General features: G+C 49.5%; 1 protein-coding gene across 3 annotated transcripts in view; it reads left to right on the forward strand.

The window, feature by feature from the left end:
* The window catches only part of ZBTB16 (zinc finger and BTB domain containing 16), a 181,817-nt gene that overhangs the window by 115,367 nt on the left and 40,902 nt on the right, over window positions 1–25,548 (forward strand). For all 3 annotated transcript variants that reach the window (XM_004465955.5, XM_004465956.4, XM_058289031.2), the window contains exon 4: window positions 9,367–9,453. In XM_004465955.5, the coding sequence (XP_004466012.1) occupies window positions 9,367–9,453 (87 nt within the window). The remainder of the gene's footprint in view (window positions 1–9,366; window positions 9,454–25,548) is intronic.

Here is a 25,548-nt window from a genome sequence, read left to right on the forward strand (position 1 = left end):
GAGCCTTCCTCCAGCCATTGGGCCACCCTGCCTCATCAAGGGTGGCCCTTCCTCTCGTCGAAACAGTGGAATAGCACACATACTAGAGCCCCAGGGAACGGAGTGTCCTACCCTCCAGGGGCATCTAGTCATTGCTGGTGGGTGTTCCCCCGAGAGCTGTGGGGCTGGAAATAACTAAGGGCTGAAGTTCTTGGAGACTCTGACTGGGGACTGACCTCCTGGAGCTCATCATTGTGATGAAGTGAAATTAGTCTATCATAGTAGTAACTATTATGACTTGAGTACCTACTCTTTGCCAGTTACTCATGAGAACTACCTTGTATTTAGCCCTGTTTTTTTTTTAAATAAAGATTTATTTTATTTCTTTATCTCCCCCCCCCCCCATTGTCTTCTCTTCTTTGTGTCCATTCGCTGTGTATTCTTCTGTGTCCACTTGCATCCTTGTCATGCAGGACTGAGAAACTGTGTAGCTCTTTTTTTTGCATCATCTTGCTGCATCAGCTCTCCTTGTGTGTGGTGCCACTCCTGGGTGAGCTGCGCTTTTTTTTGCGCAGGGTGGCTCTCCTTGCTGGGCGCACTCCTCGTGCGTGGGGCTTCTCTACATGGGGGACACCCCTGCGTGGCATGGCACTCCTTGCACGCATCAGCACTGCACATGGGCCAGCTCACCACATGGGTCAGGAGGCCCTGGGTATAGAACCCTGGACCCTCCATGTGGTAGGTGGATGCTCTATCAGTTGAGCCACAACTGCTTCCCATAGCCTCATTTTAGGGAGGGAATGAGGCTTGAAAGTTGATGGCAGGACCATACCACTCTGCATTAACATGATGTGTCTAGAAAGACATCGTGTCAGTCCCAGCTGGGGCTGGCACTCCTTGTAGGGACCTTTGTGTCATTGCACTGATTGTCACCATAACTCAATTACTCAGATGTGGAAGCTGGCAGGGGAAGAAAGGGCTGAGGGAGGCAGTGGTGAGGAGAACCCCCAAATCACTTACTCTTAGATATTTATGTTTTGTTTTTTAAAAAATGTTTATCATCCTTATTGCATTTTATTTGAAATAATTCCTTTTAAACAGGTCTGCATTCCTCAGTTACCTTCTGGGTAGGTGGTAGGAGGATGATCTTGCCATTAAAAATTGGCCACAGTGTTGGGAACCGACAGAGAAGTGCCCTTTGATCTCCCAGGGCCCCATCTTTACTTGTATGTTGTAGGTTATCCAGGAGTTTCTTGGGGTTCCCAGTGGGTAGTAGCATCATCTCCCTTTCCTTATCTTCCATGCCCCAGAAAAAGTCTCTCTAGAGATTTGGCTGGAGTGAACATCTTTCCTCCCTTTTTCTTTTTGCATGTTGGCTGGGATGGTAAGAGTATTTGTCATTGCTGTGATGTGTTGATGGTGTGCCTGTGTGTGTGGGTCTCACGTATTGACACTGGGGAAAACAATAGCGGTCATAATGGTGTTGACATTTATGCCAGCTGGCATTTGTTGAGCGTTAACTGTGCCCCAGGTGTGATGTTAAGGGCTTGACCTTCGTTATTTAAATAATCATCAGACCACCCCATGAAGTAGACACTGTGAGCCCAATTTTACTGGTGAAGAAACAGGCCCAGAGAAGATGATTTATCTGCCCAGGGTGGTAGCTAGAAATGGTAGAATTGGGATTTGAACCCAGGTTTGTTTGGTTCAGGAGAGTGTGTTCTTAACTCCGTCGACTGTGCAGCTTTACGTGGAGCCTCTGTGCTTGTATGTGGGCCGGGGCTTCTAAGCCTGTTGGATTACGTGGTGGTGCTAAGAGCCAGAATGGAGGAGCTTGCCAAGCCTCTCTGGGCCGAGAATTGAGTTGCAGAGATAAGAGTCAGGGTGCTGAGAATGGAACTGCAGGATCCCAGTCAGAGCCGAGGCCACCAGGCTATCATGCTGCCTCTTGCTAGAATGACCTTGATTAAGTAGGATAAGAAATGTTCTTGCAGACATAGAGATGCCCCAACTTTTCCTCTTGGCCCATTCCTAGGTCTCCTCTTCTACAAAGCTGGCATTTAGCCAGGCGTGAGGTGTCCAGCCGTTCACCAGATCATCGGCTGGAATCTGACCTCCAAAGAAAGGAAAGAAAACCTGCCCAACCCCTAGAAACTGCCATATTTCCGTCGCCCAGCCTGGGATGATCTGGGGCCCTGCATCAGTAGTTCGTTCACCCACTCAACCTGCAGGGACAGCAGGCTGCGCGGCCCTCTCTCCCACTGGCTTGTCATGTACAACTACCCTTGAACCACGGAGAGGCCTAGCTGATCGATAGGGCTGGTTGTTTACCTGTCTCTCGGCATCTGCCCACCTGCTTTTCTTTTTCCACTTCCTAAATCTGTGTACCTTACAGAAATTCTGGTACTGTATCAGTTTTTGTGTTGTTGATAAAGGAAAGAGAGAGAGAGAGAGAGAGAACACGCCTTCAAGCTCCTTTCGGGGAGTACACATCTCCTTGAGTGAAAGAACACACAGTGCTGGCCTTTGGAATTGGCAGCCCGAGCACTGCTCTCCGTCTGATAAGAGGTACTGTAAATAAAACTGTACACCATGACCCGTTGTAAACTGCGCTGTGTCTGTACTCATTGTTCTGACAGCGTATGCTTTTTTTGGGTCTGCTGTTTTGGTGCGTTTTGTACTTCCTTATGTAAGCAGGCTTGCATATCTCTTTGGAACATTCAAGATGTTTATTTTAAAATCTCAAGGAATTAAAAAAAAAAAAAAGGACATGCCACTCAACATTCGATGCTGGCAAACAGAGGTGTTTTTTCAGTAGGTCCTTTTTTTTTTTCCCTTCTTATTAGCATGGGGGTAGGAGTCGTGCTGGAGAGGGAAGGATTTGGGATATTTTCCCCCTTCATTATCTTCTGCCTTACTTCAGAAGGAGATGTGATTGCATTCAGCTCCTTCTACTCCACTTCCTAGAGGCTGGGGACCCCTCAACCCCAGTTCTGGCCAGGAAGGCAATTCTGGAGGGGAACTCTATACCTTGCCAAGGGGGAGAGGCCAGAGTAGTGGGAGCAAGGAGAGGCTGCTGCGGGGAGCTTGTCACGGCTGCCACTGGATTTCAGCTCCACTGTCGTTTTTAGATAAAAGCTTGGTATTTTTCAAAGTGTTTTCCTGGCCAGTCCCTCCTTTGATTCCTTACAAGTCGGGGTGATCCTTGGCATGGAGTGAGAGCTGCTTGCACGCATAGAGCCCTTGGACTAGCTCCAGCCTCATTGTGGGCTGTGATTTCTGTATCCTTTTTTTCACCAGCCCTTCACCTGCTTTGAGACTCCCTCCTCTAGCCCCAGTCTAACCTCCTGGAGGCGTCAGGCAGTGGGAGAGGAAGGGCAGGAGTAAAGACGTGGAAAACCCACCACGGCTGGGCAGCTCCCTGAGCCCTTCTCTGCAGGATCCCTGGAGCCTGGGACAGGCGAGGATGCCTGTGTCTGTCTGTCTCTCCCCAGCAAATGTGTGCATTGACTCCCAGATGAACTCAGCGCCTGGGATGGGGGTCACTGCGGCTGGTCAGGGCCACCCCTGGGCATCCGAGGTCTCGTGGGGAAGGAGGCTGGGGGCGCTGCTGGCGGGAGAGGCAGTCTGCCGCCGGGTGAGTAGGGGGCTTAACGAAAGCCGGGTGCCCCGCTCCTCACTTCTCCTTCCTCTCTCCTGAACTCTCTGAGTTCCAGCCAGAGACTGTGTCCTTGAGTTTTTAAAAAAGGCGAAAGCTTTGGTAATGGATAGTGGTGCTGGTAGCACCGCATTGTGAATGTAATTAACAGCACTGAATTATATACTTGGATAGTGGTTAGAGGGGGAAGTTTTAGGTTACTAGAAAAAAATTTAAAAACAAATCCACGGAACTGTACAATACAGTGAACCCTAAGTTAAACCATGGACTATAGTTAATAGTATAATTAGGAAAATGTGCCTTCATCAGTTGTAACAAATGGACTACACGGATGACGGATGCAGGGTATTAATGAGAGGGTAGTATATGGGAACCCTGTATGTTATGCATGATTATTTTTTAAACCCACAACTTCTCTAATAAAAAAAGGGGGGGGCGGGTAGAACCCAGAGTGTGTAGAGCAAGGACTCTGCCACCCCCTAGGGGACAGCCTGGCAGTGCCCTGAATGGTCCCTGTCGCCTTCACAGGCCAGCTCTGCATCTCTGGACTTGCCTGAGGGTTTATCTGTCTAACAAGCATTTCATGAGCACACACTATGTGCCCAGCATGCTTTGGGGACATGGTGGAGAATGAGACAGCTGCAAGCCCTGCTCTTGGGGGACTCACAGTCTGCTGGGGAGGACAGATTAGAACCCGACGCTGGTGAACTGCGGAGGGCGAGTAGCTCTGGACACTGCCATATGGATCCTATGACAGATTTTTCTGCTCCCCTCAACAGGACAGTCCCTCTCCTTTGAATTAGAGGGTCAGGGTGTATGCGTGTGTGCACTCACGTGTGTGGTGAGATACGTCTTTACACACGCGAGGCCCACTTTACACAAGATAAATGGCCCCCGGATAACTTCAGTATAACCGGTCGGACTCAGATGGTACAAAGCGAGCTTGTCGTTTGCAGGAGTTACGACCTGCGCCCGGCCGGCGGTGACGAAGGCTGCTCCTTGCTGGTTCCGCTGACCCCCACCAGACCCGGGGCCGAGCACGGCACCCGCTTTGTCACAGCCCCCTGCGGGACTTGCTTGTGCTGCTCCCCTCTTACAGATGAGGCGACAGGCTCGCTGAGATTCGGTGGCCCTGCTGGGCCTTGGGCCCTGATCTGGTGGACCCGGGTCCAAGCTCCTGCCCAAACCCTGCTGCCTCCCGCGGTATAAACAGCACCAGTGGGCCCTGACACCCTCAGTGCGTGCTGTGTGGTTAACAGAGTTTTGTAGTCATTAAGCGCATCTCCTCCTTCCACCCTCGGGGAGGCAGGCGGATGCCAGGACCCCCGCTGCACAGAGGGGGAAGCAGTTTCAGCGAGGGGGGGTGACCTGTGGGATGTCCCCGGGAGCGAGTGGCCGGAACAGGCCTGGGACCCAGCCTTTCCAGCTCTAGATCCTGCTGTCCTCTGCCATGCTTCGCTCGGATCTGTAACTGCTGAGAAGTAGCAGCCGGGGGCTCGTTCCCTTTATCTTCCTGCCATTTCCCCTCTCTGTCCTCCTCTTCCCGCACTCTGCCCCCTTATTGATCTCCTCTCTCCCTCTTCCCCTTGCCAGATTCCCTTCTCCCCAGCTGGGCTCCTCGCTCCTTGGCTGGGGGGCCCTACCCTCTCCCCCTCTTCAGTTCTCCTCTTGGATGGCACCTCCTCAGAAAGACCCTTGCTCACTGCTCTATAAAACCACAGCCCTTGGTCTTCTCCATCCCTCTTTGCTGAGTTTATTTTTCTTTTAATTACTTATCGCCATCTGGTCTATTTTATATTTACTTGATATTTTAAGACGTGTTTCCCCCACTAGAATGTAAGCTCCACGAGGGAAGGAATTTTGTCTCTTTTGTTCACTCGCGGTGATCCGTCTCCTGGCATACACTTAAGGAGCACTCAAAAAGCACCCACTGTATGCAGGAAGGATTCAGCCAGGTGTGGCCATCCCTGAGCCGTGTCACTCAAGTTTCTCCCCACTTCTGGATGAACCCCGGGAAGTTCCGGGGGGCGGGGGGGGGGAGTACGGTGTTGCCAATACACCCCCATGTGCCCATTGGCTTCAGCTGGCACGACCTCCTCCCCTTCCCCCCACCGCCCCCGCGTGCCCCTCTCCAGCTGATGCTTTATAAACGTCTTAGGGGCTGAATGATGTCACCATAAGGCATTTTGGGAATAGCCATGCGGTTTATACACACTTGAGTTGCTTTGAATGCAAACCTGACATCACACTGAAGGCAGCGGCGAGCAGCATATGCACAGTAAACAGGCCAAGACTGTCTTATTGATTAACAGATGAGACCTCTATTATCGATCAGAGCTTGGCGAGAAAATTTATCACTTTTAATTTCAGGGCTGCCAAATATTTCTGCCTCTGAGCCAGCCATTAGAGACAATTTAAAGGCACAGGCCTCTTTTGGAGAGAGGGTTTTGTTCTGTCTCTCTCTCTCCTCGGGTCTCTGCCTTTGGCTCACCCTGCTTATTTGGGGGGAAGTCAGATCCTTCCTGGGTGAGGGTGGGTGGGGACGAACACTGGGGCTTCACGAGTGGCAGGCGGCAGTGGGAGCCGACGCCTGCAGCATCTGTGTGTAGGAGAGGCCTGCCATGGGCAGCTCTGTTTTGTGACTTCAGCAAGGTGGGAGCCGAGCTGGGAGGACTTGAAAGGCCAGCCGGTGTGGTCAGGCCTGCAGCGGGCCAGCCAGCCTCTGCGAGCTCACGGGCGCTGCTCGGTTTCTGTCCGTCTGAACTTGTCTGCTGGAACACGTCCTGCCCGCTGTTTCCTACCTTCCCTGCTTCCCCGGCATTGAAGCGGCGGCAGGCGGCCTGCCTTGAAGGCTGTTCTCTGCGAGCCCTCAGTACCGCATCCCTTTGAAGCCAGCAGGACCACCAGGCCTCACCCTCGGTGGCAGCCCCCGAGCTTGATGCCTAGCCGCGGGAGGCTCTCCCTTTCCAGCCTTTGCCTTCCCTCCTCAAGTCTCCACACCCCCTTTCTTCTTCAAGGAGCTGTGAGAAAAGCTAGAACCCAAGAAGGAAATACAGTTAAAAGCAGATGCCATACGGAGCCGCCGAAAATCATCGGTGGCTAATGATTGGGGGCTAAGTCTCTGCTTGGGAAGGAGCCCCGGCTCTCCCGATCTGCTCTCTGGGGTGCGTTCTGGCTCTCCAGTGTAAATGGACACGGCTTGGCCATCCCCCACTGATAGAAGTTCTGCGGCTCTTTCTTAGAAGCTCTCAGGTGCGTGGCCTGGGGATGGCCGGCAGCTTGAACAGATCCTCCTGGTCATCTCCCCGCCTCCCGGCTAAATTCAGCTGAAGCCACCTAAGACAAATGGCAATATTTATTTTTAAAGCTCTTCAGGAAAAGAGATTGTGTATCTTCCCTGGGGACACAAATATTTATTGAGCGTCTGCTGGACGGTCTATGCTGCACCTCGTTAGGAGCACTGGGGTCAGGGAGACGGACCAGGTCCCTGTGCTCAGGACCTCGCACTCTAGACCCACTCCAGGGTCCTCATACCCTTCACTGGCAAGAACTGTTTCTTTGTGCCTGAGTCTGTGCAGGTGCAGCTTGTGTTTTGAGTTCTAGTCCGTAAGCATGCCAATACTCCAATGTAGCGGAATCCTTTTTCCAAATAGAATTCTGAACAAAGCCCTGATGTTTAAAAGGGGTAAATTGGATTTTCATGTCTTGATTTGGAGGAGGGAAGCCTAGACTCCCCCTTCTCACCCATGAAGAATCTTTGCAGATGAAACCCTAGGCAGGCTAAAAGCTACAGCAATTGAGAACAAAGTCTCTAAGTCAGGCTGCCTGGGTTTGAATCCACCTCTATTATTAGTGACTGTGTGACTTTGGGCAAAGTACTTCACCTCTCTGAACTTTACATTTCTCATGTGCTGAAAGGGGATAATAAAAGTATGTACTTTAAAAGGCTGTTGTTAGGACTAAATGAGATGGTATACAGCAAACACTTAGCATGATGCTTGGTATGCTTAAAGCCTTAGGAAGTCTGAGGTGGTTTGAAAAGAGCACCAGGGCAATAAACAGGTGCAGGTAATTCTGACTCGTATGAGGCTCTAATACAGAATGAGAATGCAGGCACACTTAGAACAATGCTATGTCGTGCTGAAAGGAGTGAAGTGCAGGAGCAGATTGGGAAGGGCAGAGCAGTGAGGGGCTCAAGGGCTGGGTGCAGGCATGGCCTGGTTGGTCTTGCAGATGGAATGGGATCGGCACGGAGAGAGGAAGGGGCACTGGGCATTGCTCAAGCACTGGGCCCAGCGAGGACTGGTGAGGACCCCAGCTATGGAACTGGACAGCTGAACGGGTCAGGTTATAGAAGGCCTTGAAGCCAAGTGGAAGAATTTAGAATGAGTGTAAACAGGGAACCATTTTAACTTCTTGAGCAAGGAAGTGTGAGGAATTAAGTGGTCTTTGAGGAGCCTGCCTCTTTGGGTGGATCGGAGGGTAGCTGAGGTGTGATAGCCATCCCTGACTTACCGTGCTCCATGCATGACATGCCAAGAGCCTGGATCTGGGGCAGCAGTTATCAACATGCAGAGGAAGAGCTACATCTAGAAGACATTTTGAAGGAAGAATGCCAAGGCTTGCAACAGGTGAGCCCTGGATGGGATGACCTGTTAGAACTGTGAAGAGACCATTAGGAAATGGTTAAAAAGTACTGTTTCTTCTTGACCTCATGACATTGTTGCTTGGAACCTTGTAAGTAGTAGTTCTAAGAAAAGTTCATTGAATTGCATCGAATTGATTTTGTTTATTCCATGAAGATGTCCAGTCATAGGTTCTCCCTCTGTGTTAGGCTGGGGAGGCAGCTGTGCACATGAAGACATGATCTCCCCTCAGGAAGCTTAGTGGGCAGTAAGAAAAAGATGGGCCAAAGGCATTTGTAATAGAGGGTGGTAAAAAGGACTGGGATCTGGGACCCACTGGAGGCCATGTGCCATAGGCCAGGCGTGGGGTCAGGGCTGTTGGAGCTAATGCCTCCATGACGCACAGCAGCCAGCTATGCTGTGGAGGGCTGAGAGGGGAAGGGGAGTGTCAGAGGCAGAGGAGGAGGTGTGCAGAGGGCTAGCAAGAGGAAGACCATGGCGGCTTTGAGGAACCAGAGTAGGTCAGTATGGCTGGAGACTTGGGAGCCAGAGTGAGGAGCTGGAGATGGAGCAGGAAAGAGAAGCCGAGGTCATGTGGAGAAGTGCTTTGAAAGCCACTGTAGGGAGTTTGGACTCTACCCTGAAGGTGCCATGGAATCTTGAAGCGGGGTGAATGAGCAGATGCAGGAGGTGGGTTAGGTTTGGATACTGAGTTAGAGATTCTGTGGACATCCAATTAGAGGTCCTTAAGTCAGCATTTCCTACTTTCCCATTTAGGCAAAGGGCAGGTGTCCCCTCATTTGTATCATTTACTCCTTCCCATCCTCACCTGGAGTTAGGCCCGCAGAATCCCCTTCTCTCCTGGGGCATCACATCCGGACCCCATCTCTGTGTACCTTGGTTATTCTCATTCTCTCCCTCTTGTCTCTGGAGAGCCCACAAGCTCGGTCGGCTGAGTGGGCCCCTCTTGGAGGGGCTATCCCTGGCTCAGGAACTTCACAGGTCCAGCCCACTCTCCAGGACTCACCTGCCTGATCTTGGCCCTGGAACCTCTGCTTCAAACGTGGTATTGCTCTGGTGGTAACTGCCTCTCCTCTCTTTCAGCGGGTGCCAAAGCCTTTGTCTGTGATCAGTGCGGTGCCCAGTTTTCGAAAGAGGACGCCCTGGAGACACACAGGCAAACCCACACTGGTGAGTTGACTCTGATCCATCCTCCAGGTTGTCTGTGGTGTGCCAGTGGGTGGGTAGGAAGACACCCTCTTTTTAGCAAACATGATAGCCAGTGATTTCCTGGGGGAGTTGTCAGTAGGGGTGGGCTTCTGCCAAGTTCAGTCTTGTCTCGGGGGCTGGCTGGGGCCAGTGTGACTGTTGTAGTGTTAAAACAGCTATGCTGGATTGGCCAAAGTCTCTGTTTCTGATGGGCCACTGGCATTCTATCTTCATGAAGGCATCTGGTATATTCTCATGGAGACCTTAGAAAGTTGGTGATGCTCTCTAAACATTCCCTTCCCTTGGTCAATGGTCAGCTAACTTCTTCCACCCTATCTGACTACCCTCCGAAACCCTCTTGTAGCTGCATTAGGCTGGTCCTCCCCAAGAGAGGCTAGTCATTGTCTAAAAGAAATTAATCTGTACACAAAGAGGCGATTGGACAGTATTAACTAACAATGATACAGTTTCATTTGATTGCAAAGTGTTGATTTCACAGCATCTGCGTGGCCATCTCATCATCGTAATCAGTGTCACCAGCAGCTCCCACTTACTGAGTGCTCACAATGTGCCAGGCACTGTTGTCAGTGCATCACATGACCTCATTTGGCCATTTGAACCTTTTGGTGACCCTGGAAGGTAGGAGGCTACTCCAGGAAAGGAGGAAACTGAGGCTCAAAGAAGGGAAAGTGACTTGGCTAAGTAAATAGTGCAGGCAAGAGGTGTAGAGCCTTGCAGTTAAGAGTATAAGCCACCGTGGTTTAATACTGGTTCAGCCACTTAACTATTTGTGGGACCTTGTATAAGCTACTTAAACACTCTGAAATTGGGTTTCCTTGTCTGATTTTTTAAAAAGTAGAGCACTTTTTTCCCCACAAGATTATTTTGGGGCCTAATTAAAATTAATTAAAAATGGGATATTTTATGACATATTTGTTTGGCTCATAGTAAGCATTCAATAATACTACAATTGAATACTACTATTCAATAAATAGTAGTATATCTATTTACTTAAATACGTATATCCTGAGTTCCTACAATGGACCCAGGCTCCGTTTGGGCATTTAAGATACAGTGGAGGGAAGCGAACTTGGCCCAATTAATAGGGCATCCGCCTACCACATGGGAGGTCCACGGTTCAAACCCTGGGCCTCCTTGACCGGTATGGAGCTGGCCCATGTGCAGTTCTGATGCGCACAAGGACTGCTGTGCCATGCAGGGGTGTCCTCTGCGTAGGGGAGCCCCACATGCAAGGAGTGTACCCTGTAAGGAGAGCTGCTCAGCGCGGAAGAAAGTGCAGCCTGCCCAGGAGTGGCACCGCACACATGGAGAGCTGATGCAGCAAGATGATGCAACAAAAAGAAAAACAGATTCCTGGTGCCGCTAATAAGGATAGAAGCGGTCACAGAAGAACACACAGCGAATGAACACCGAGAGCAGACAACTGGGGCGGGGGGGAGGGGGGGGAGAAATAAATAAATAATAAATCTTTAAAAATAAATAAATAAAATAAAATAATGGAAACTTATTCTTAAAAAAAAGATATAGTGGAGTACAGGACAGTCCACATTCCTGGCCCTCATGGAATTTAGATGCTAACAGGGGGACAGAATCAACAAATAACTGTGTAAATAATGCCAGAGTAAATGCTTTCATTTAAAATGAAAATATAACAAGAGAAAGAGTAGAAAATAGAAAGTGATATTTGGACCTGATGGTCAGAGGAGGTGTCTCTGAGACAGTGATATCTGAGCAAAATCTCAGAGTGAGGAAGTGAGACAGTCTGGATCGCAGGGAGGAGTATCTAGGCAGAGGAAAAAAGCACTCACAAAAGCTGTGAGGCTGGCTCGAGCACGGCAAGTTCAAGAAACATCTTTAGTATGGCAAGATATGTACAACCCAAAATTTCCTCTTTAAACCCTTCCAGTGTACACATCAGCGGTTCCAGTTGCATTCACAGTACTGTGCCCCTATCACCATCGTCCATTCCTGCAACTTTTCATCACCTCCAACAGAAACCCTGCACCCATTAGGCAATAACTCCCCTTTCTCTCCTCCGACAACTCCTGGCAGTCTGTAAGCCACCTGCTGTCTCTATGAGTTTGCTTACTCTAGGTATTTTGCGTAAGTGAAATCATACTTTTCACTCAACATGATGTCTTCAAGGGTCATCCATGTTGTTGCAAGTATCAGAACATCTTCCCTTTTTATGGCTGATTCATTTTCTATTGTAAGGAGCATACATTTTGCTTATCCATTCATCTGTTGTTGGACTCTTGGGTTGCTCCCACCTTTTGGCAGTTATGACTAATGCTGCTGTAAATGTTGATGTGTAAGGTGTGTGTTCAGATCCCTGCTTTCACTTCTTGTGAATATATTCTACTTCTGCCTTATTTTATTGGTCAGAGCAATCACAGGCCAGCCCAGACTCAAGGGGATGGAAGACCAGACTTCCCCTTTCAATGGAAGAGTGACGAACACCTATCAAGAATGAGGGATTGATAGCAGCCATCTTGGGACACAAGATGTTGCTGTAGTGTGATAGTAAGACCAGTCACCTGCCACTGCTGTTGTTATTCTCACCATCAGTATTTCAAAGCTCTTGTCCTTCACATACCTCCTAAGACTGGCTTTGGGTGAGTGCTGCTCTGCCCTGTGATGGTGGGAGGAGAGCGGTCCATTCTAGCCAGCGTCTCCCTGACTTGGCTACAGAGATGGCGACTTGGCTAGGGTTTTGCCCAGAGCTGGCTATCCTGAAAGTCAGGGCAGGAGCCAAGTCTCCCAAGTTCTCCCAATTTCCCATCACTAGTTGACATGTAACTGAGAATCCCCTTTGCAACTTCTCTTCTGGGGGGCTGAGTAGACCGAGCTGGGAGCTGGCATTGCCAATAACTTAATTTCTATCCATCCAGGTTAAGTCTGCAGCAGCAGGAAACAAACTGCCCTCTCAGCCAGGGCAGGGGACGAAGCCAAGTCCCCAGGGGTGAGCAGCTGGGGTGCTTGCAATCCAAACTCGGGCACTCTGTGAGCCCACGCTGGGGGTCCAACCGTGATCGACACGACGGGTTCCCTGTTCTTAAAGAAAGCTCGGGGAGCCTGAGGACAGTGGTCTGAGTCCTTGAGGGATGGGCCTCCCTGCCATAGGAGGGGGTCTGCGCAGAGGGAGGTCAGCTGCCTAGTGCCCCTGCTTATGTTGAGGTGAAGAGCGGCTGGTCAGTAAGCCTCACGTGGCTTAGTCAGTACAGGTGGAGTAAACGGAGCTCTTGGCAGGGGCCAGGGATGGAGAAATGAATTGAGAAGCGTTCCTTCCCTCGCTGGGCTGGGTATGAGCCATGGACAAGCGCCTTAAGGACACGCTGTTGAAGCCCTGGTCTCGGGCAGCAGCTGTTCCCGTTGCTGGTCTCAGCGCAGGGCTGGCCCCCAGGGCCACGTGTGCCACCGCCAGCTCCTCCTGACCCATGGTGCTGCCTTCTGCTGAACCCTGGCAGACCTCACATGCACTAACCACCAGTGAGAGCTAGAATCCCATTCGAAATCTGAGAATGGGGACCCACGAGGAAGGGAGGGAGACCTCATTACAGGGAGAGCTGAAGATCATGCCGAAGCCACGTGGGAGGCCAGTGAGGCTGGAGAGGCAGCAGCGAGATCAAGGCAGTGGAGAGAGGGCTCCGAACAAGAGGAGGGTGGATACCTAGGGCAGAGCAAAGCAAACGGTCCTGTCACTTTCTATTTTTCATGCCTTAGTTTATAGAACACTTTTCTCTATTATACCCATTTAGCAGATGAACAAACTGAGTCCTAGAAGCCACCACTAGGAAGTGGAACCTGACACAAGTCCAACTTCTGTCCTCTTTCCAGCACTCCCCTGTTGCCTGCACCCGACTGACTGCTGTCTGTGCCGTGCTTGGACCGAAGGGCTCAGAGCCTGTTCCGCTTATGTCCTGGGCAGGGTTCCTTTACGTCCCTGTGACCCCTGTAACTAAGAAGACCCAGCGCCCTGATGTCCTTGTCCTCCTCCTGGCTTAGGATATGGTTTCCCTGAATCAGATCGGGTCTGGGAGCTCCGGGCCCCGGGCCGCCATGCTGGGAGTTAACAGCACGGAAAGGGTGATTAGGGTGCCTTACTGGTATTCTTAAAGCTGAAAGTGACCTAATAGAAAGTATTTCAATTCCAGAGTAGCCAAGCGAATGGCGTCTTTGCATCTTGCCCTCTCTGGCCACATTTACTACTCCTGGATTTCTAGTCCTAGTGTGTGCGACTCCCCCCTGCCTCCCCCAGGAGCTCCATATGAGGCTCTGGGAGGCCACATTTAGGGGTGAGCTCGGCTCGGGCTTTGTTGTCACACTTGAGCCTTCTGTTTTGGTACAGCGAAGACATTGAGGAGATAAACAGAGATCATTTTACACCTTTTATATTATGACAAATACATATTGCAAAACACTGCTGCTTCCAAAATGTTTGGGTTGCAGAGCAGTGAGGAATTAACAGCTATGCAGCTCCCTGAGACACATGCACTTCATTTACACATCAGAAACTTTTTTTATACCATTCGGTGAAATAAAAGTGAGGAAACACACATGCACGTACACACGCGCATGCCTGCCCAGCGCACCATTTGGGTTCTATATCAGGAATGTCTTAAATTAGTAAGTAGTTCTGTAAGTCCAGATAAACTGATAAATACCATTAATGGCTTAATTTATACTCTGGGTTTGAAATTTGACACACGGACACTCTCTTGGCTCAGGAAGCACAACCGGTTTTGTGCCAGAGGTTTTAATGACCGATCAGTAATATAAATTGCTGCATCACTGAACAGAAATAGCTTCTCCATGTCATTTGATCTGGAAACTTCTCCGGCCAGGCAGCAGTTAATAAATTTAAAAATAATTACCCTCTTTATTCAAAGTCAAACTAATTAGGAGTGGGTTTTACAAATCATAATGTTGTTCAAACCACTGTACATCCCCATTTGGGATTTGGGCCTGGGGACAACAGATGGGATCGGGTGACGTTAATTAGAGGGCAGGGTAGATAACCTGGCTGCTGAGCTGGAGGCTGGGAGGCTGGGGCAGTTCTCAGGATGCTGGGGTGGGGGAGTAGTGGGTGAGGCCTCAGGGAGGCCTTGGGGCTGACCCATAGGAATGTTCAACTTTTAATCCATCTGCAGGGATCACAGAGAGCCTCCTGCATGCTGTGAATGTGGGGAGATGGGGCCAGGGCGGGTGGGAGTCATGAGCCAGAGGGACTAGGAGAGCCTGGGAAGCAAGGCAGGTGGAAGCAGCCAATGGCCATGGGGGGAGAACGGATCTGCCCCGAGGCAGGGGAATGAACAGGATCATCTCCAGGGGGCTTGCTCACTGGCCCTAGCAGAGGGCCTCACGCTTGGCTCGTAGGCTGCAGGGAAGAGGGACTCCGGGGAGCCTGACGTCAGAGGATAAAGTTCAGGGCACGTAATGCACAGTGATCAAGAACTTGGGATCTGGCATCCGACTGCTTGGATTCAAATCCCAGTCCCATCACTTAGAGGCTGTATGATTGGGACAAGTTGCTGAACTTCTGTAAGTCCCAGTTTCCTCCTCGGTAACGAGCAGTCAGTAACGGGGTCTGCCTCTCCCGGGTTGTGGTGAGGCTTGGCTCGATGATCCAGGTGACGCCCGCCACGGAGGCCTCACGTGTGCTGCACTCTCGGGCCATGGGGCTGGTGGCCCCGTCATCCTGAGCTTCATCGTGGGGCTCTGCGAGGACTTGCTGCCCCCCTGGGTGGCTGGGAGAAGAAGGGCCGGTCCATGGCAGTGGTGGGAGAGAGACAGGAAAAGCGACAGCTGCTTTGCCAAAGTGGAGGTGGGGTCGTCTGGGATCCCTGACTCTGTCCTTTGGCTAAGTGGACATTTCCAGGGTGCCCATCAAGCTCACAGCCCCAAAGCCCTTTGCAGGGTGGTTGGGAGAGGCTGAGGCAGAGTGGAGATTCGTATCACTTTCACTAATGATTTTGACCTGTCTCACAGAGCAGATCTGGTATATAAGGTCCCGGAGCCTGGTACACCCAAAACCGCCCAGTGGAACCACCCCTGCCAGTGTCTAAACAGGGCATGGAAACCTAGGCTGGGCAGCTTGCAGAGCTGGCATCAGGACCGAGCAGGCACAGCAGTCTCCAGGAACACCAGGCACATTCCCGAGAGGAGGCTCCACTGGCTGGTGTGCTCTGAGGCTCAGGACTCTTGAGCTCCGTTGGGGTCCTGGTGTCTGCTGCTGTCAGGGACTGGGGGATTCTGGATCCTCCTGCCTTCTCTAAAAAAAAAAAAAAAAAATTCTGGAAACATATATATATATATATATACCATACAAAATTGTCCCATTATAACAGCTTCCATGTTACAATTCAGTAATGTTAATTATATTCACAATGTTGTGCTACCATTACCACCATCCATTACCAAAAGTCTTTCATCCCCAAACAGAAACTCTGGACCCAGTAAGCAATAACTTCCCATCGCCCTTTTCTCCCAGCTCCTGGCAACCTCTAGCCTACTTTCTGTCTTTATGAATTTGCTTATTCTGGGTATTTCATAAAAGTAAAATCATCCAATATTTGTCCTTTTGTGTCAGGCTTCTTTCACTCAGCACGATGTCTTCAAGGTTTATTCATGCTGTCATAGTCATCAGAATTTCTTTCTTTTTTATAGCTGAATAATATCCCATTGTATGGATAGATCATGGTTTGTTTGTTTTTTAAAGATATATTTTATTTATCCCCCCCCCCGTTCCCCCATTGTTTGCTTTCTGTGTCCATTTGCTATGTGTTCTTCTTTATCTGCTTGTATTCTCATTAGGCGGCTCTGGAACTGACTGTGGGACCTTCTGGAGTGGGAGAGAGGTGATCATTCTCTTGCACCACCTCATCTCCCTATTCTGCTATGTTTTCTCTCCTCTGTGTCTCTTGTTGCGTCATCTTGCTGCACCAGCTCTCCATGTTGGCCAGCACTCCTGCGCAGGGCAGCTTTCCTGTGTGGGGCGGCACTCCTGCGTGAGGCCGCATTCCTGCATGGGCCCACAGTCCGCGTGGGCCAGCTTGCCCTCACCAGGAAGCCCTGGGCATCAAACCCTGGACCTCCTATATGGTAGAAGGGAGCCCAGTTGGTCGAGCTGCATCTGTTTCCCTAGATCACATTTTGATTATCCGTTCCTTTGCTGTTGGACACTTGGGTTGGTACCACTTCTTGCCTATTGTGAATAATGCTGCACTGAGCGTTGGTGTACAGACACCTGTCTGATCCTGATTTTCAGTTCTGTGGGATACAAAGCTAGAAGCAGAATTGCCAGGTCTTATGGTACTTCTTTGTTTAATTTTCTGAGGGGTCGCCACATCGTCGTCCGCAGTGGCTGCACCATTCTTGCCGTCTTCAAGTAGGATCTCCCCTCCCCTCCCACCTTTTCCCCTGATAGTGCCCTGTATGGGTTTAGGAGGTCTGGGGCTGGGAAGCTTAAGGGACGCCTCTGAGGGACCCAGGGCACCAGGTTTGAGCCCGATCCCTAGAACTAGGCCAGCAGAACAACCTGCCCTCTCTGCCCCGTAGCCTGCCCCTCCAGGTTCACCAGCTCCCTGGCTCAGGTTTTTATAGCTCAGAGCAGCCTGTACCACTGGTTCATTCCCTTTTTCCTTCATTCACGATTTCCCTGTGTTTTTAATACCCACTGTGTGCCAGGAGCTTTGGGGACCCCCAGATAAAATGAACCAAACGTGCCTCCTGAAGGTTGCAGTGTTGATAAGGAAATGGACAGGTAGAGTTTTGCCTTTAGTACAGATGACACAGTAGCTGCACTCCGTTGGCCACTTGAGAGTTAGCGTTAAGTCCTCGCACTGTCTGAAAATGTCGGTATCATCCTTCCCTGTTCTTGGCTGGAGAAAACCGAGAGCCCGCCAAGTTAAGGAAGTCCGTCCAGGGTGGAGCTAGAATGCGGGCCCGGGACCCTCCACTCTGAGCCCGTGCCATGATGCTGTCTTCCCTCCCCATGAGGGAAGGGCATTGCCCCTCGATCTGCCCATTCAACAGACTAGGAAACCATGGGTCCAAAGCCCGTATTTGAAAAAGGGAGGCAGTTAGGAATAAACATTCTGATGTAGAACCAGAGCCCAGGAGCTCTTACTTCCAGCCCCGGGTGCTCTCTAACTATAAAATACAGACTATCGGTGGTCTAGAAAAAGTAGCTTCGTTTCACGTCCTTTGTCATAGGGGAAGCCGCCCAACCAGATGCAGATGTTGAGGTGTCTGGTTCCCGCCCACTCCAGAGGGCTACAAGAGTGGCCTGTGGTCCAAAAACAGCATACCCGGCACCCCGTGGTGGCCTTGTGGCCCATCTGCTCCCCCGTTCTGGCTGGGAACAGGGCTGGACTTGCAGCTGGACTGGGCTGGCCCTGGGGTCCTCTCGTTTTCAGTGCGAGGGAAGCCCAGAGGCACTGGGCAGAAGCACTGAAAGGGGAATCGGCGAGGCGTGCTCACACGCCACACACACATACATGCCGTTCACTTACACATACATGTCACACACTTGCACATACATGCCACACACTCAGCCACTGAAGGTGCAGCACTGCCTCCCCAGCCTTGGTCCTGGCTGCCTGCTTAGACTGGCCTGGACTTCAGGGTGGAAAATGACGTCCTTGCTTGGAGGACGTTCTGTCATGGTGGCTGTGGGAGGAGTGGCAGGAGGGGGCAGAGCATTTGCAAGGGTGGACAGCAATCTTCCCACCTTCCAGTGGCTCCCGGCCCTGCCTCTCCCCTGCCCCCGTCCCGGGGAAGGGGCCGAGCTGGGCACCGAGGAGCGGTGTCAGAGTTTCCTGGGAGCAGCTGGCCCCTGGCCCAGCTGTAGGGCAACCAGCAGCTGCTCTGAGTCTTCCTCCTGAGGACAGCCACGTGGTGCCTGGTCCCCAAGAAGCGAGGGGAGGAAGAAGAGCTAGACACTGAGGGGCAACCTCATCCACTTAAAACTCTACATGAGAGAGGGGGACAAGAAGCCTAAAACCTCTGTCCCAGGTGGAAGCCGTGGAGCTGCAGCAGGGCACTGAGTCATCGTGGGGACGGGCGTGCTCTGTGCAGCTCCCCATTGAAAGCATCATAGCATTTGACTTTTATAAATATCAGAGGTGACTTGTATAGCATTTCACACGGTGTGCCAAGGAATTTAACATGAGAAAGCTCAAGCTGGAAACGTCATAGGCACTTTGGGAGGGAGCGTCAGTACACCAGCATAGATTTACTCTTGACCTAATTTCATGCTGTTACTATAAAGGCCTGCTTGATGCCTAATATAGAGTTTTATTTTCCAAGCTCAGGGTTCTGGGCTGTTGGAGCCGCTCGCTGTGGAGGAGGGAGTGACAGCCTAGCTGTCGCCTCCTGGCCGGGACAAGTCATCCTTCTCCCAAGTTCACCCTTGTGGCTCCTGGCACCCCTCTGGCCACCTCCTGGAGGGGCCCCCAGGGTGTGACGCTTTGCTGCTTTGGGAAGTGCTTAGAGGGGTTCGCTGGTGTTTGGCTTTGTTGAGATTGGAGGAAGAGAATAGGCCTGTGGCAGATTGGGGTTAGAAAAGGTGGAAGCTCGTTCCCTTACCAGACATTTGGGGCACCCCTTTATGCCAGACATTGTGCAAGGCCCCGGGGACAGAGTGTGAGCAGGACACACACGCTCACCCTGGCTGACCTCCCCCTGCAATGGAAGTGCGAGTGAACATTATTTGGGGCCACGTGGTATTTGGAAGCAATCATGAATTAGGAGAAAGGAGAACCGAGGTCTTATCCTGGCCCTGCCACAGACTTGCTTTATGACACGGGATGGATTGCTTGGTTTCTCTGCCTCTCTCAGATGGAGAGGATGTGAAGTGGGCAAGAAAAATTGTTGCTTGGGGAGTTCTCTGGTTCCAAGCAAAGCCTAAGGTTCTGATCTCGAGTTGATGGTCAACATTTCTCCCAGCCTTAGTTTTCACGTTTGTAAACTATGATTAATTAATTGTTTTGTAAGGGTTAAATGGAATGGGACATGTCAAGTGCTTAGCACAGAACAGAATGTAGGAAATATCCATTAAATCGCAGCTACTCACCATTCTTATTTTTAGATGCCTACAATCTCTGTCCCACTTGAGTAGGCAAGTATTTCTTCCACTTTATTTAAAAGCTTATTTACCAAAAATGTATTAAGTACCTACTGTGTCTGTAGATCTCTTGCCTTTTAAAAAACTCTTCTACCCAGCTCAAAAGGACATATATTGTACGAATGATCTAGAATAGACCAAGTCATAGAGACAGAGTAGATGAGAGGTTACCAGGAGTTGGGGAGCTATTACGTGATGGATGTAGAGTGTCTGCGTAGAGTGATGAAAGGTTTTGGTAATGAATGGTAGCGCAACATCGTGAATGTAATCAACGCCTCTGATGGACACTTAAAATGGCAAAATTTAGGTTAGATATACACATTATTGCAATTTTAAAGAACTGTTCTAGGAATGCGAGGGGAATGATAACATTTGACAGCATCTGAGGGCTACCTTCAGAGCTTGGTCGTGCCTGGCCCTGCTGCCTTTTCTGTGTTGCCCAGTATCATCCTGATACCGCCAAGCGCAGGTGTCGCTGCTTATGATCTTGGTGAAGAATTGGAGGCTCAGAGAGGTTCGTGCCTCCTTCATGGGCAGAGCTGGGATTCAAATTTGGTGTCCCCAGGGTGATTCTGATGAGAATGTCAGGGCACCCTCATCCTTGCTGTGGAGTTTATTGCCTTCCCTTTCAGAATTCAGGGTCCGCCCATTTGTCCTCACACCTCCCGACTCCCGTCCCCACCCCCTGCCCCCCAGCCCCTGTCCCCACCATGTGTCTCCATGTCTCCACCGCTTTTCTCTCTGACACCACCACTGCCCGGTGACAGAAAGGAGTTAATAAAAACCAATGTGTAACTGAAACTTGAAAAGCCATAAATCGTCTTGTTTTTTTTTCTAGGATGTTGGTAGCATTTTGATTTAATAGTTGGACAAACACAAGGGCCTATTTTATTCAGAGTTTACAGGCCTCAAGGCTGTTATTCCTCCAAATTTAATAGCATTGAAATTGCAGGGTTTGCTATAATTTGCCTATCGCTTTCTGCTCTGCCATTGATGTTTATTGTCAGCGGGATGGAATCTCAATCCGACTCACTTAGATAACATGTCTGTTAAACATTTAGATAATTGTACCATCATTAACTTGTCACATTATTTTAGAGATTCAAAACAGAAGCAGGGTAAGTAGAGGTACCAGCGGGGGTGGAGGTGGGGGAGGAGGAAGAGGAAGAGAAGAACCTCTCCTGAGTTAACCAGGAGGACGAGAGACTTCACCCTCTTAGCATTCCCGAAGGTGTCTCTAAAGTTAAGGAGTGTGTGCTGCAGAGGTGAGCGAAGGGTCGCTTTGCCCCTTGCCAGCTGGGGTGCCCACCTCCCCACTGCAACGGCAGTCCAGCCAGCTGAGAACTGACCCCTCAGACCCTCAGTATTTCACCCCCAGCCTTGGCCTTGATGAATTAAGGGCCCCAATTGCTTCTTTAACTTCCCTTAGGGATAATGACTGCAACATTATTTGTAATTACAAAACACGGAGAACAACCTAAATGTCCAAAGGGCAAGAAATCCGTTAATTATGGTGACACAAAAAGATGTCTGTGACGTTTTATGTCATAAAAGCTTTTTACAGAAAACAGGATGTATGCTATGATCCCATTTAATATAAAATATAGATGTGATCCTCTAAGGATCTGTAAGGCCCTAGACCTATTAACAGTGATTATCTTTAATGAATGGGATTATGGGGCAAAGGGGGTTTTACTTTCTGCTTAATCTTCTTCTGAATTTTGCTATTATTACTTACAGGCATGTACCACTTATAGACTTTTAAAGATAAGGTCACATTATATATAAGCAAGGTGTCACCTTTGAGCCTCATTCTTTGCATGGAGGAGGACTTCTAAAGTCAGAAAGCTACGAGGAAAAGCAGATGGGTTTTGAGAGAAGTCAAGGACATCAGTGTCTATGCTACCCTGGAAGATACCTCAGTTTTCCACCATCAGGGCAGGGAAAGGCCAGACGGAGACCTCAGCAAGTTGGAAATTTCCCCCTGCCAGCACTCAGAGGTCAAGGCTTTTGCCCTGTTCACCAAGGATGTGGCAGAGGAAATGGGTAACCAAAGAGGGATTTTCACGGCTCCCGAGGGAGGACTGAGAACCTGAAAGGGAGGGGGTCCAAGGTCAGGGATCCATGGGAATGAGCTCAGAGGGGAGTGGGGCAACCTGTGTGGGAGATCCTGGGAGCATCTCAACGTCCATGATAGCGGGGCACTGACTTGGAACCCAAAACTGCCCCGTAGGAGACCTGGAGCACATGCCTCCTGGTCCCAACAGGGTCAGGTGGTTACAGTTCTGTCTGGATTTGGACACCTGCTGTGGCCTCATCTCCAGGGCCTGCTCTGTGACTTGGGCAAGAGAATTCCCACTGTTGCCTTGTATGGAGTGTGCACCCCTGGGGGACACAAGGGAATAGGAAAAGAAATGGCACAAGTGAAAAAGCGCAGGGTTAGTGTTTCCCTGTCCATTCTGTAAATAATGCAGATATTGGGGGTGGTGGGAAAGACAAACAATGTAAATATTTTATAGACTGTGGGCTAAATATATATTTAGAAAAGCAGCTCGAATATTTCATATGCTGCGGTGCAGATTCCTGCTCAGAGGATGAGCTGGACGGGTGAGGCCTGTGGGGTTGAAGGTGGGGTGCTGTGGGGCCCAGGGTCGAGGGTGGAGGAATTGCAGAGAAGTGTGGGGGTGAGATGGGGCCCTGGCAAGCAGGCAGCTTCCATTTACTCGAGACCCAAATTGCTGAAAGTCTCCTTTTAAACATCTTTAATTACCTTTTAAACATCTGACACTCGGTTTTGTTGTGTGTTTCAATGAGGAAAAGAGACAAATGACAAACTAATAAGAATTTATTTATAGAAAGCAATGTATAACCTAAGAGAATAGAAAACATGCCCACCCAAAAACTTGTACATGAATGTCTGCAGCGGCATTGTTCATAACCAAAAAGTAGAAACAACTCATGTGTCCATTAGCTGATGCATGGATAAAGAGAATGTGGTATATCCATATAATGGAACGTTATTTTGGCCACAAAAAGGAATTAGAAATGCTGTTACATTCTGCAGCGTGCACGAACCTTGAAAACAGTATGCTAAGTGAAATAAACCAGACACACAAAGCCACATCTTGTATAATTCCATTTATGTAAAATGTCCCGAATAAGCAAATTCATAGAGACAGAAAGTAGATTAGTGGTTGCCAAGGGTGGGGGTGGTGGTGGTGGAATGGAGGAGTGACGCTAGTAGATATGAGGTTTCTTTTGGGGGATGATGAAAATGGTCTGGAAGGCAATAGTGGTGCTGGTAAAACCACTTTGTGAATACATTAAAAAGCACTGGATTATATACTTTAAAAGGGTGTATTTTATGGTACATGAATTCTATCTCAATTCTTTATAAAAATGAAAAGCAAACTTCCAGGTATGTAGTTGGTTTTCATAGACTCAGCCCAGGCCTCTATACCTGCTCCATCACAGGACTGCCTGGATGGGTTACAGTTCGCATAACAGCGACTGTTTAGACAATGCAGAGGCACTGGTGCCTGGGGAATCATTCCATTCGCAGGATGCAGGGAGTGATGGCTTTAGGATGCCTCTTTACCGTCCCCATATCCTCCATTTTCAGAAAAGGGAAAAAGGAAGTAAATAATCGGGCCAGGGCTCTCAGTGGAAGAAAGACCTGAGTCTGCCATTTGCAAAGTCAGGGGTGCTGGGAGCTGCCTTCCATGGAGCCCCCCAGAAGAAAAGTCAGCTGGCCTGGTATGGACCCAGGCAGCCTGTTTTAAGGAAGGAATTGCACAAGTAATATGTGTTCAGTGTGTGAAAATTAGAAAACGCAGATAACCCGAAAATGTCACGTGCAATTCCAACATCTCTTTCTGTTTTTCTTTTAAGTAAATAAAAATGAACTGATCATAGGCAATGCATGCCATTTTGTACTCTCCTACTTGCACATCAGTAAATCTATGTTTAAGATGATCATTTTAATGGTTTTCTAGTATTCGCCTCTACCCCACTCACTTTTATTCTCTGAGTCCCAGTGCCCAATTAGAAGGCATTGGGACTCCCTCTTTGTGCTTCAGTGTGGGGACCAGTCTGTATCCGAAGGCCCTTCCAGGGACTGCAGCAGGAAGAGTGTCTAACAGAGATGCAACACATTATCATTTCTTACCTATCACTGCTTCTGTCAACAAGATAAACTGGGCTGGCCAGGCCATTTTGCAGGCAGCTGTTTAGTTGGTCATTCCAGGCCATCATTCTCTGCTTGAGATGCTGGGAACATATCCAGTCCCCACATTCGATCTTCTTAGAAGTTGTTTCTCTTTGGTTTTCTGCAGCCTTGCAAATGGCCACTCGCCCCAGGCAGGATCTGTGCAGGTAATTCACCTCCTCTACTAATCTAATGAATGGGCACTGCCTAGGGGCATCCATGAGTTTCCTAGTTAGAACCTGGAGTTAAGCAAGTTAACATCTTCATATGTTAAGTGTCCCAGGCCCAACTAGGGAAGATTTACCTAGAGGAGATGAGTCTCAAATGCATGCCAGAAAAAGGCTTTTCCTTTGGAATTTTTTTCTCTGAACATTAGAAAAGTTACCTAACATCGGGGCTACAGGTTTGGGTCAGCCGCAGTGTCCCCTGCCCCCACCAGGAGAAGATCCATTACAGATTGGAAATGACTTTGTCTCTTAAGTGCCGGTTGTCAGATGGGATGCACGTCCCCTCAACCAAACAAATATAAAATGCTTCCAGCCTCTACCTTGGATTTTCTATTACTGTTTCACAGGGCTCCAGAGAGTTTTAAGATAGCAATTTGATTAAGCTTATGGGGAAGATCCCATCAGATAACATTCTTTTTCTGCAGGTAGAGATAATGTGTTCGAGTATTAAGTATGTTTTAAAGGTAATTATCTATTCCATATTCATTTTAGTTACAGGAATTGAAAAGGGGGAGGGAGGCTTTGCTTCTGAAACCCACCCCTTGGGTCCAGGAGCAGGGTTTGCTCTGACTTCCTCCTTTGGGATAACACACATGATGTTTTTGATAAACGAATGAGCACTGAGCTTTTTTCTACTTTGGGATCCCCCGTCTCCAGAGAGGTGGTCCAGAAGACAAGCTCTTGGGTACAGACCTTGTCAGCTGCCTAGTTTGGATTCCTGTTCTGGAATACCCTCTGGGCTCCCACCTTCAACTCCTGGATGTCAGGAGGGGGCTTGGCTCCCACTCAGAACGAGGTCTCGGCTTATCCAGCAGGGAGCGATGGTGCCAACATCCCCCACTTCCCAAAGGCAGAGCCTGGAATTATAATTAAGTATATACTTCGCCCAGCGTTGGGGCATATTCAAACGGGGAGAGGCTAATTATAGAAATCTTAGAATACTCAAATTTATAGACTCCTAGATTTAGAACTGGAGCAAGGGACACTAGGGCAGGTGGTCCTGAGTCTCAGAAAGGTGAAATGATTTGCCCAGGATCACACAGCAAATTAATGACCCACTGAATTAGAATATAGGCATGCCTGATGCTTGACCACTCCTCCTGTGCCATCTCAAGAAAACAGTCCTCTTCTCCCTTTCCTGAAAATCTTCAGAGGCAGATCGTCTGTCCCACACAGACCTCCTTGGCTACCTGTTAGGGCTGTGGAGGAGAGGCAGGTGAGTGCCCCTGATCAAGCACAGCTGAGCCCTGCGGTTCCTCAGCCATCACTTTGCCGTGCTATTCTAAGCACTCTGAAATTTTGCAAATAAATAAATAAAAGCCAGACCAAACCTTGATTTCACAAAGCTAACCATTGCTAGGGAAGAAAGCATGCATGTATCTAAAGAGATAATTAGCAATAGCAGGCAATTAGAAAACTCATGCTGTAGGAATGTAGGGGCGGCATTTGTAGGGTGTCTCATCCCCTCGTCTGCCTGAAATCCATGCTTCTGTGGC

The sequence above is a fragment of the Dasypus novemcinctus genome, chromosome 27, assembly GCF_030445035.2.
Source record: "Dasypus novemcinctus isolate mDasNov1 chromosome 27, mDasNov1.1.hap2, whole genome shotgun sequence".
Classification (NCBI taxonomy): Eukaryota; Metazoa; Chordata; class Mammalia; order Cingulata; family Dasypodidae; genus Dasypus; species Dasypus novemcinctus.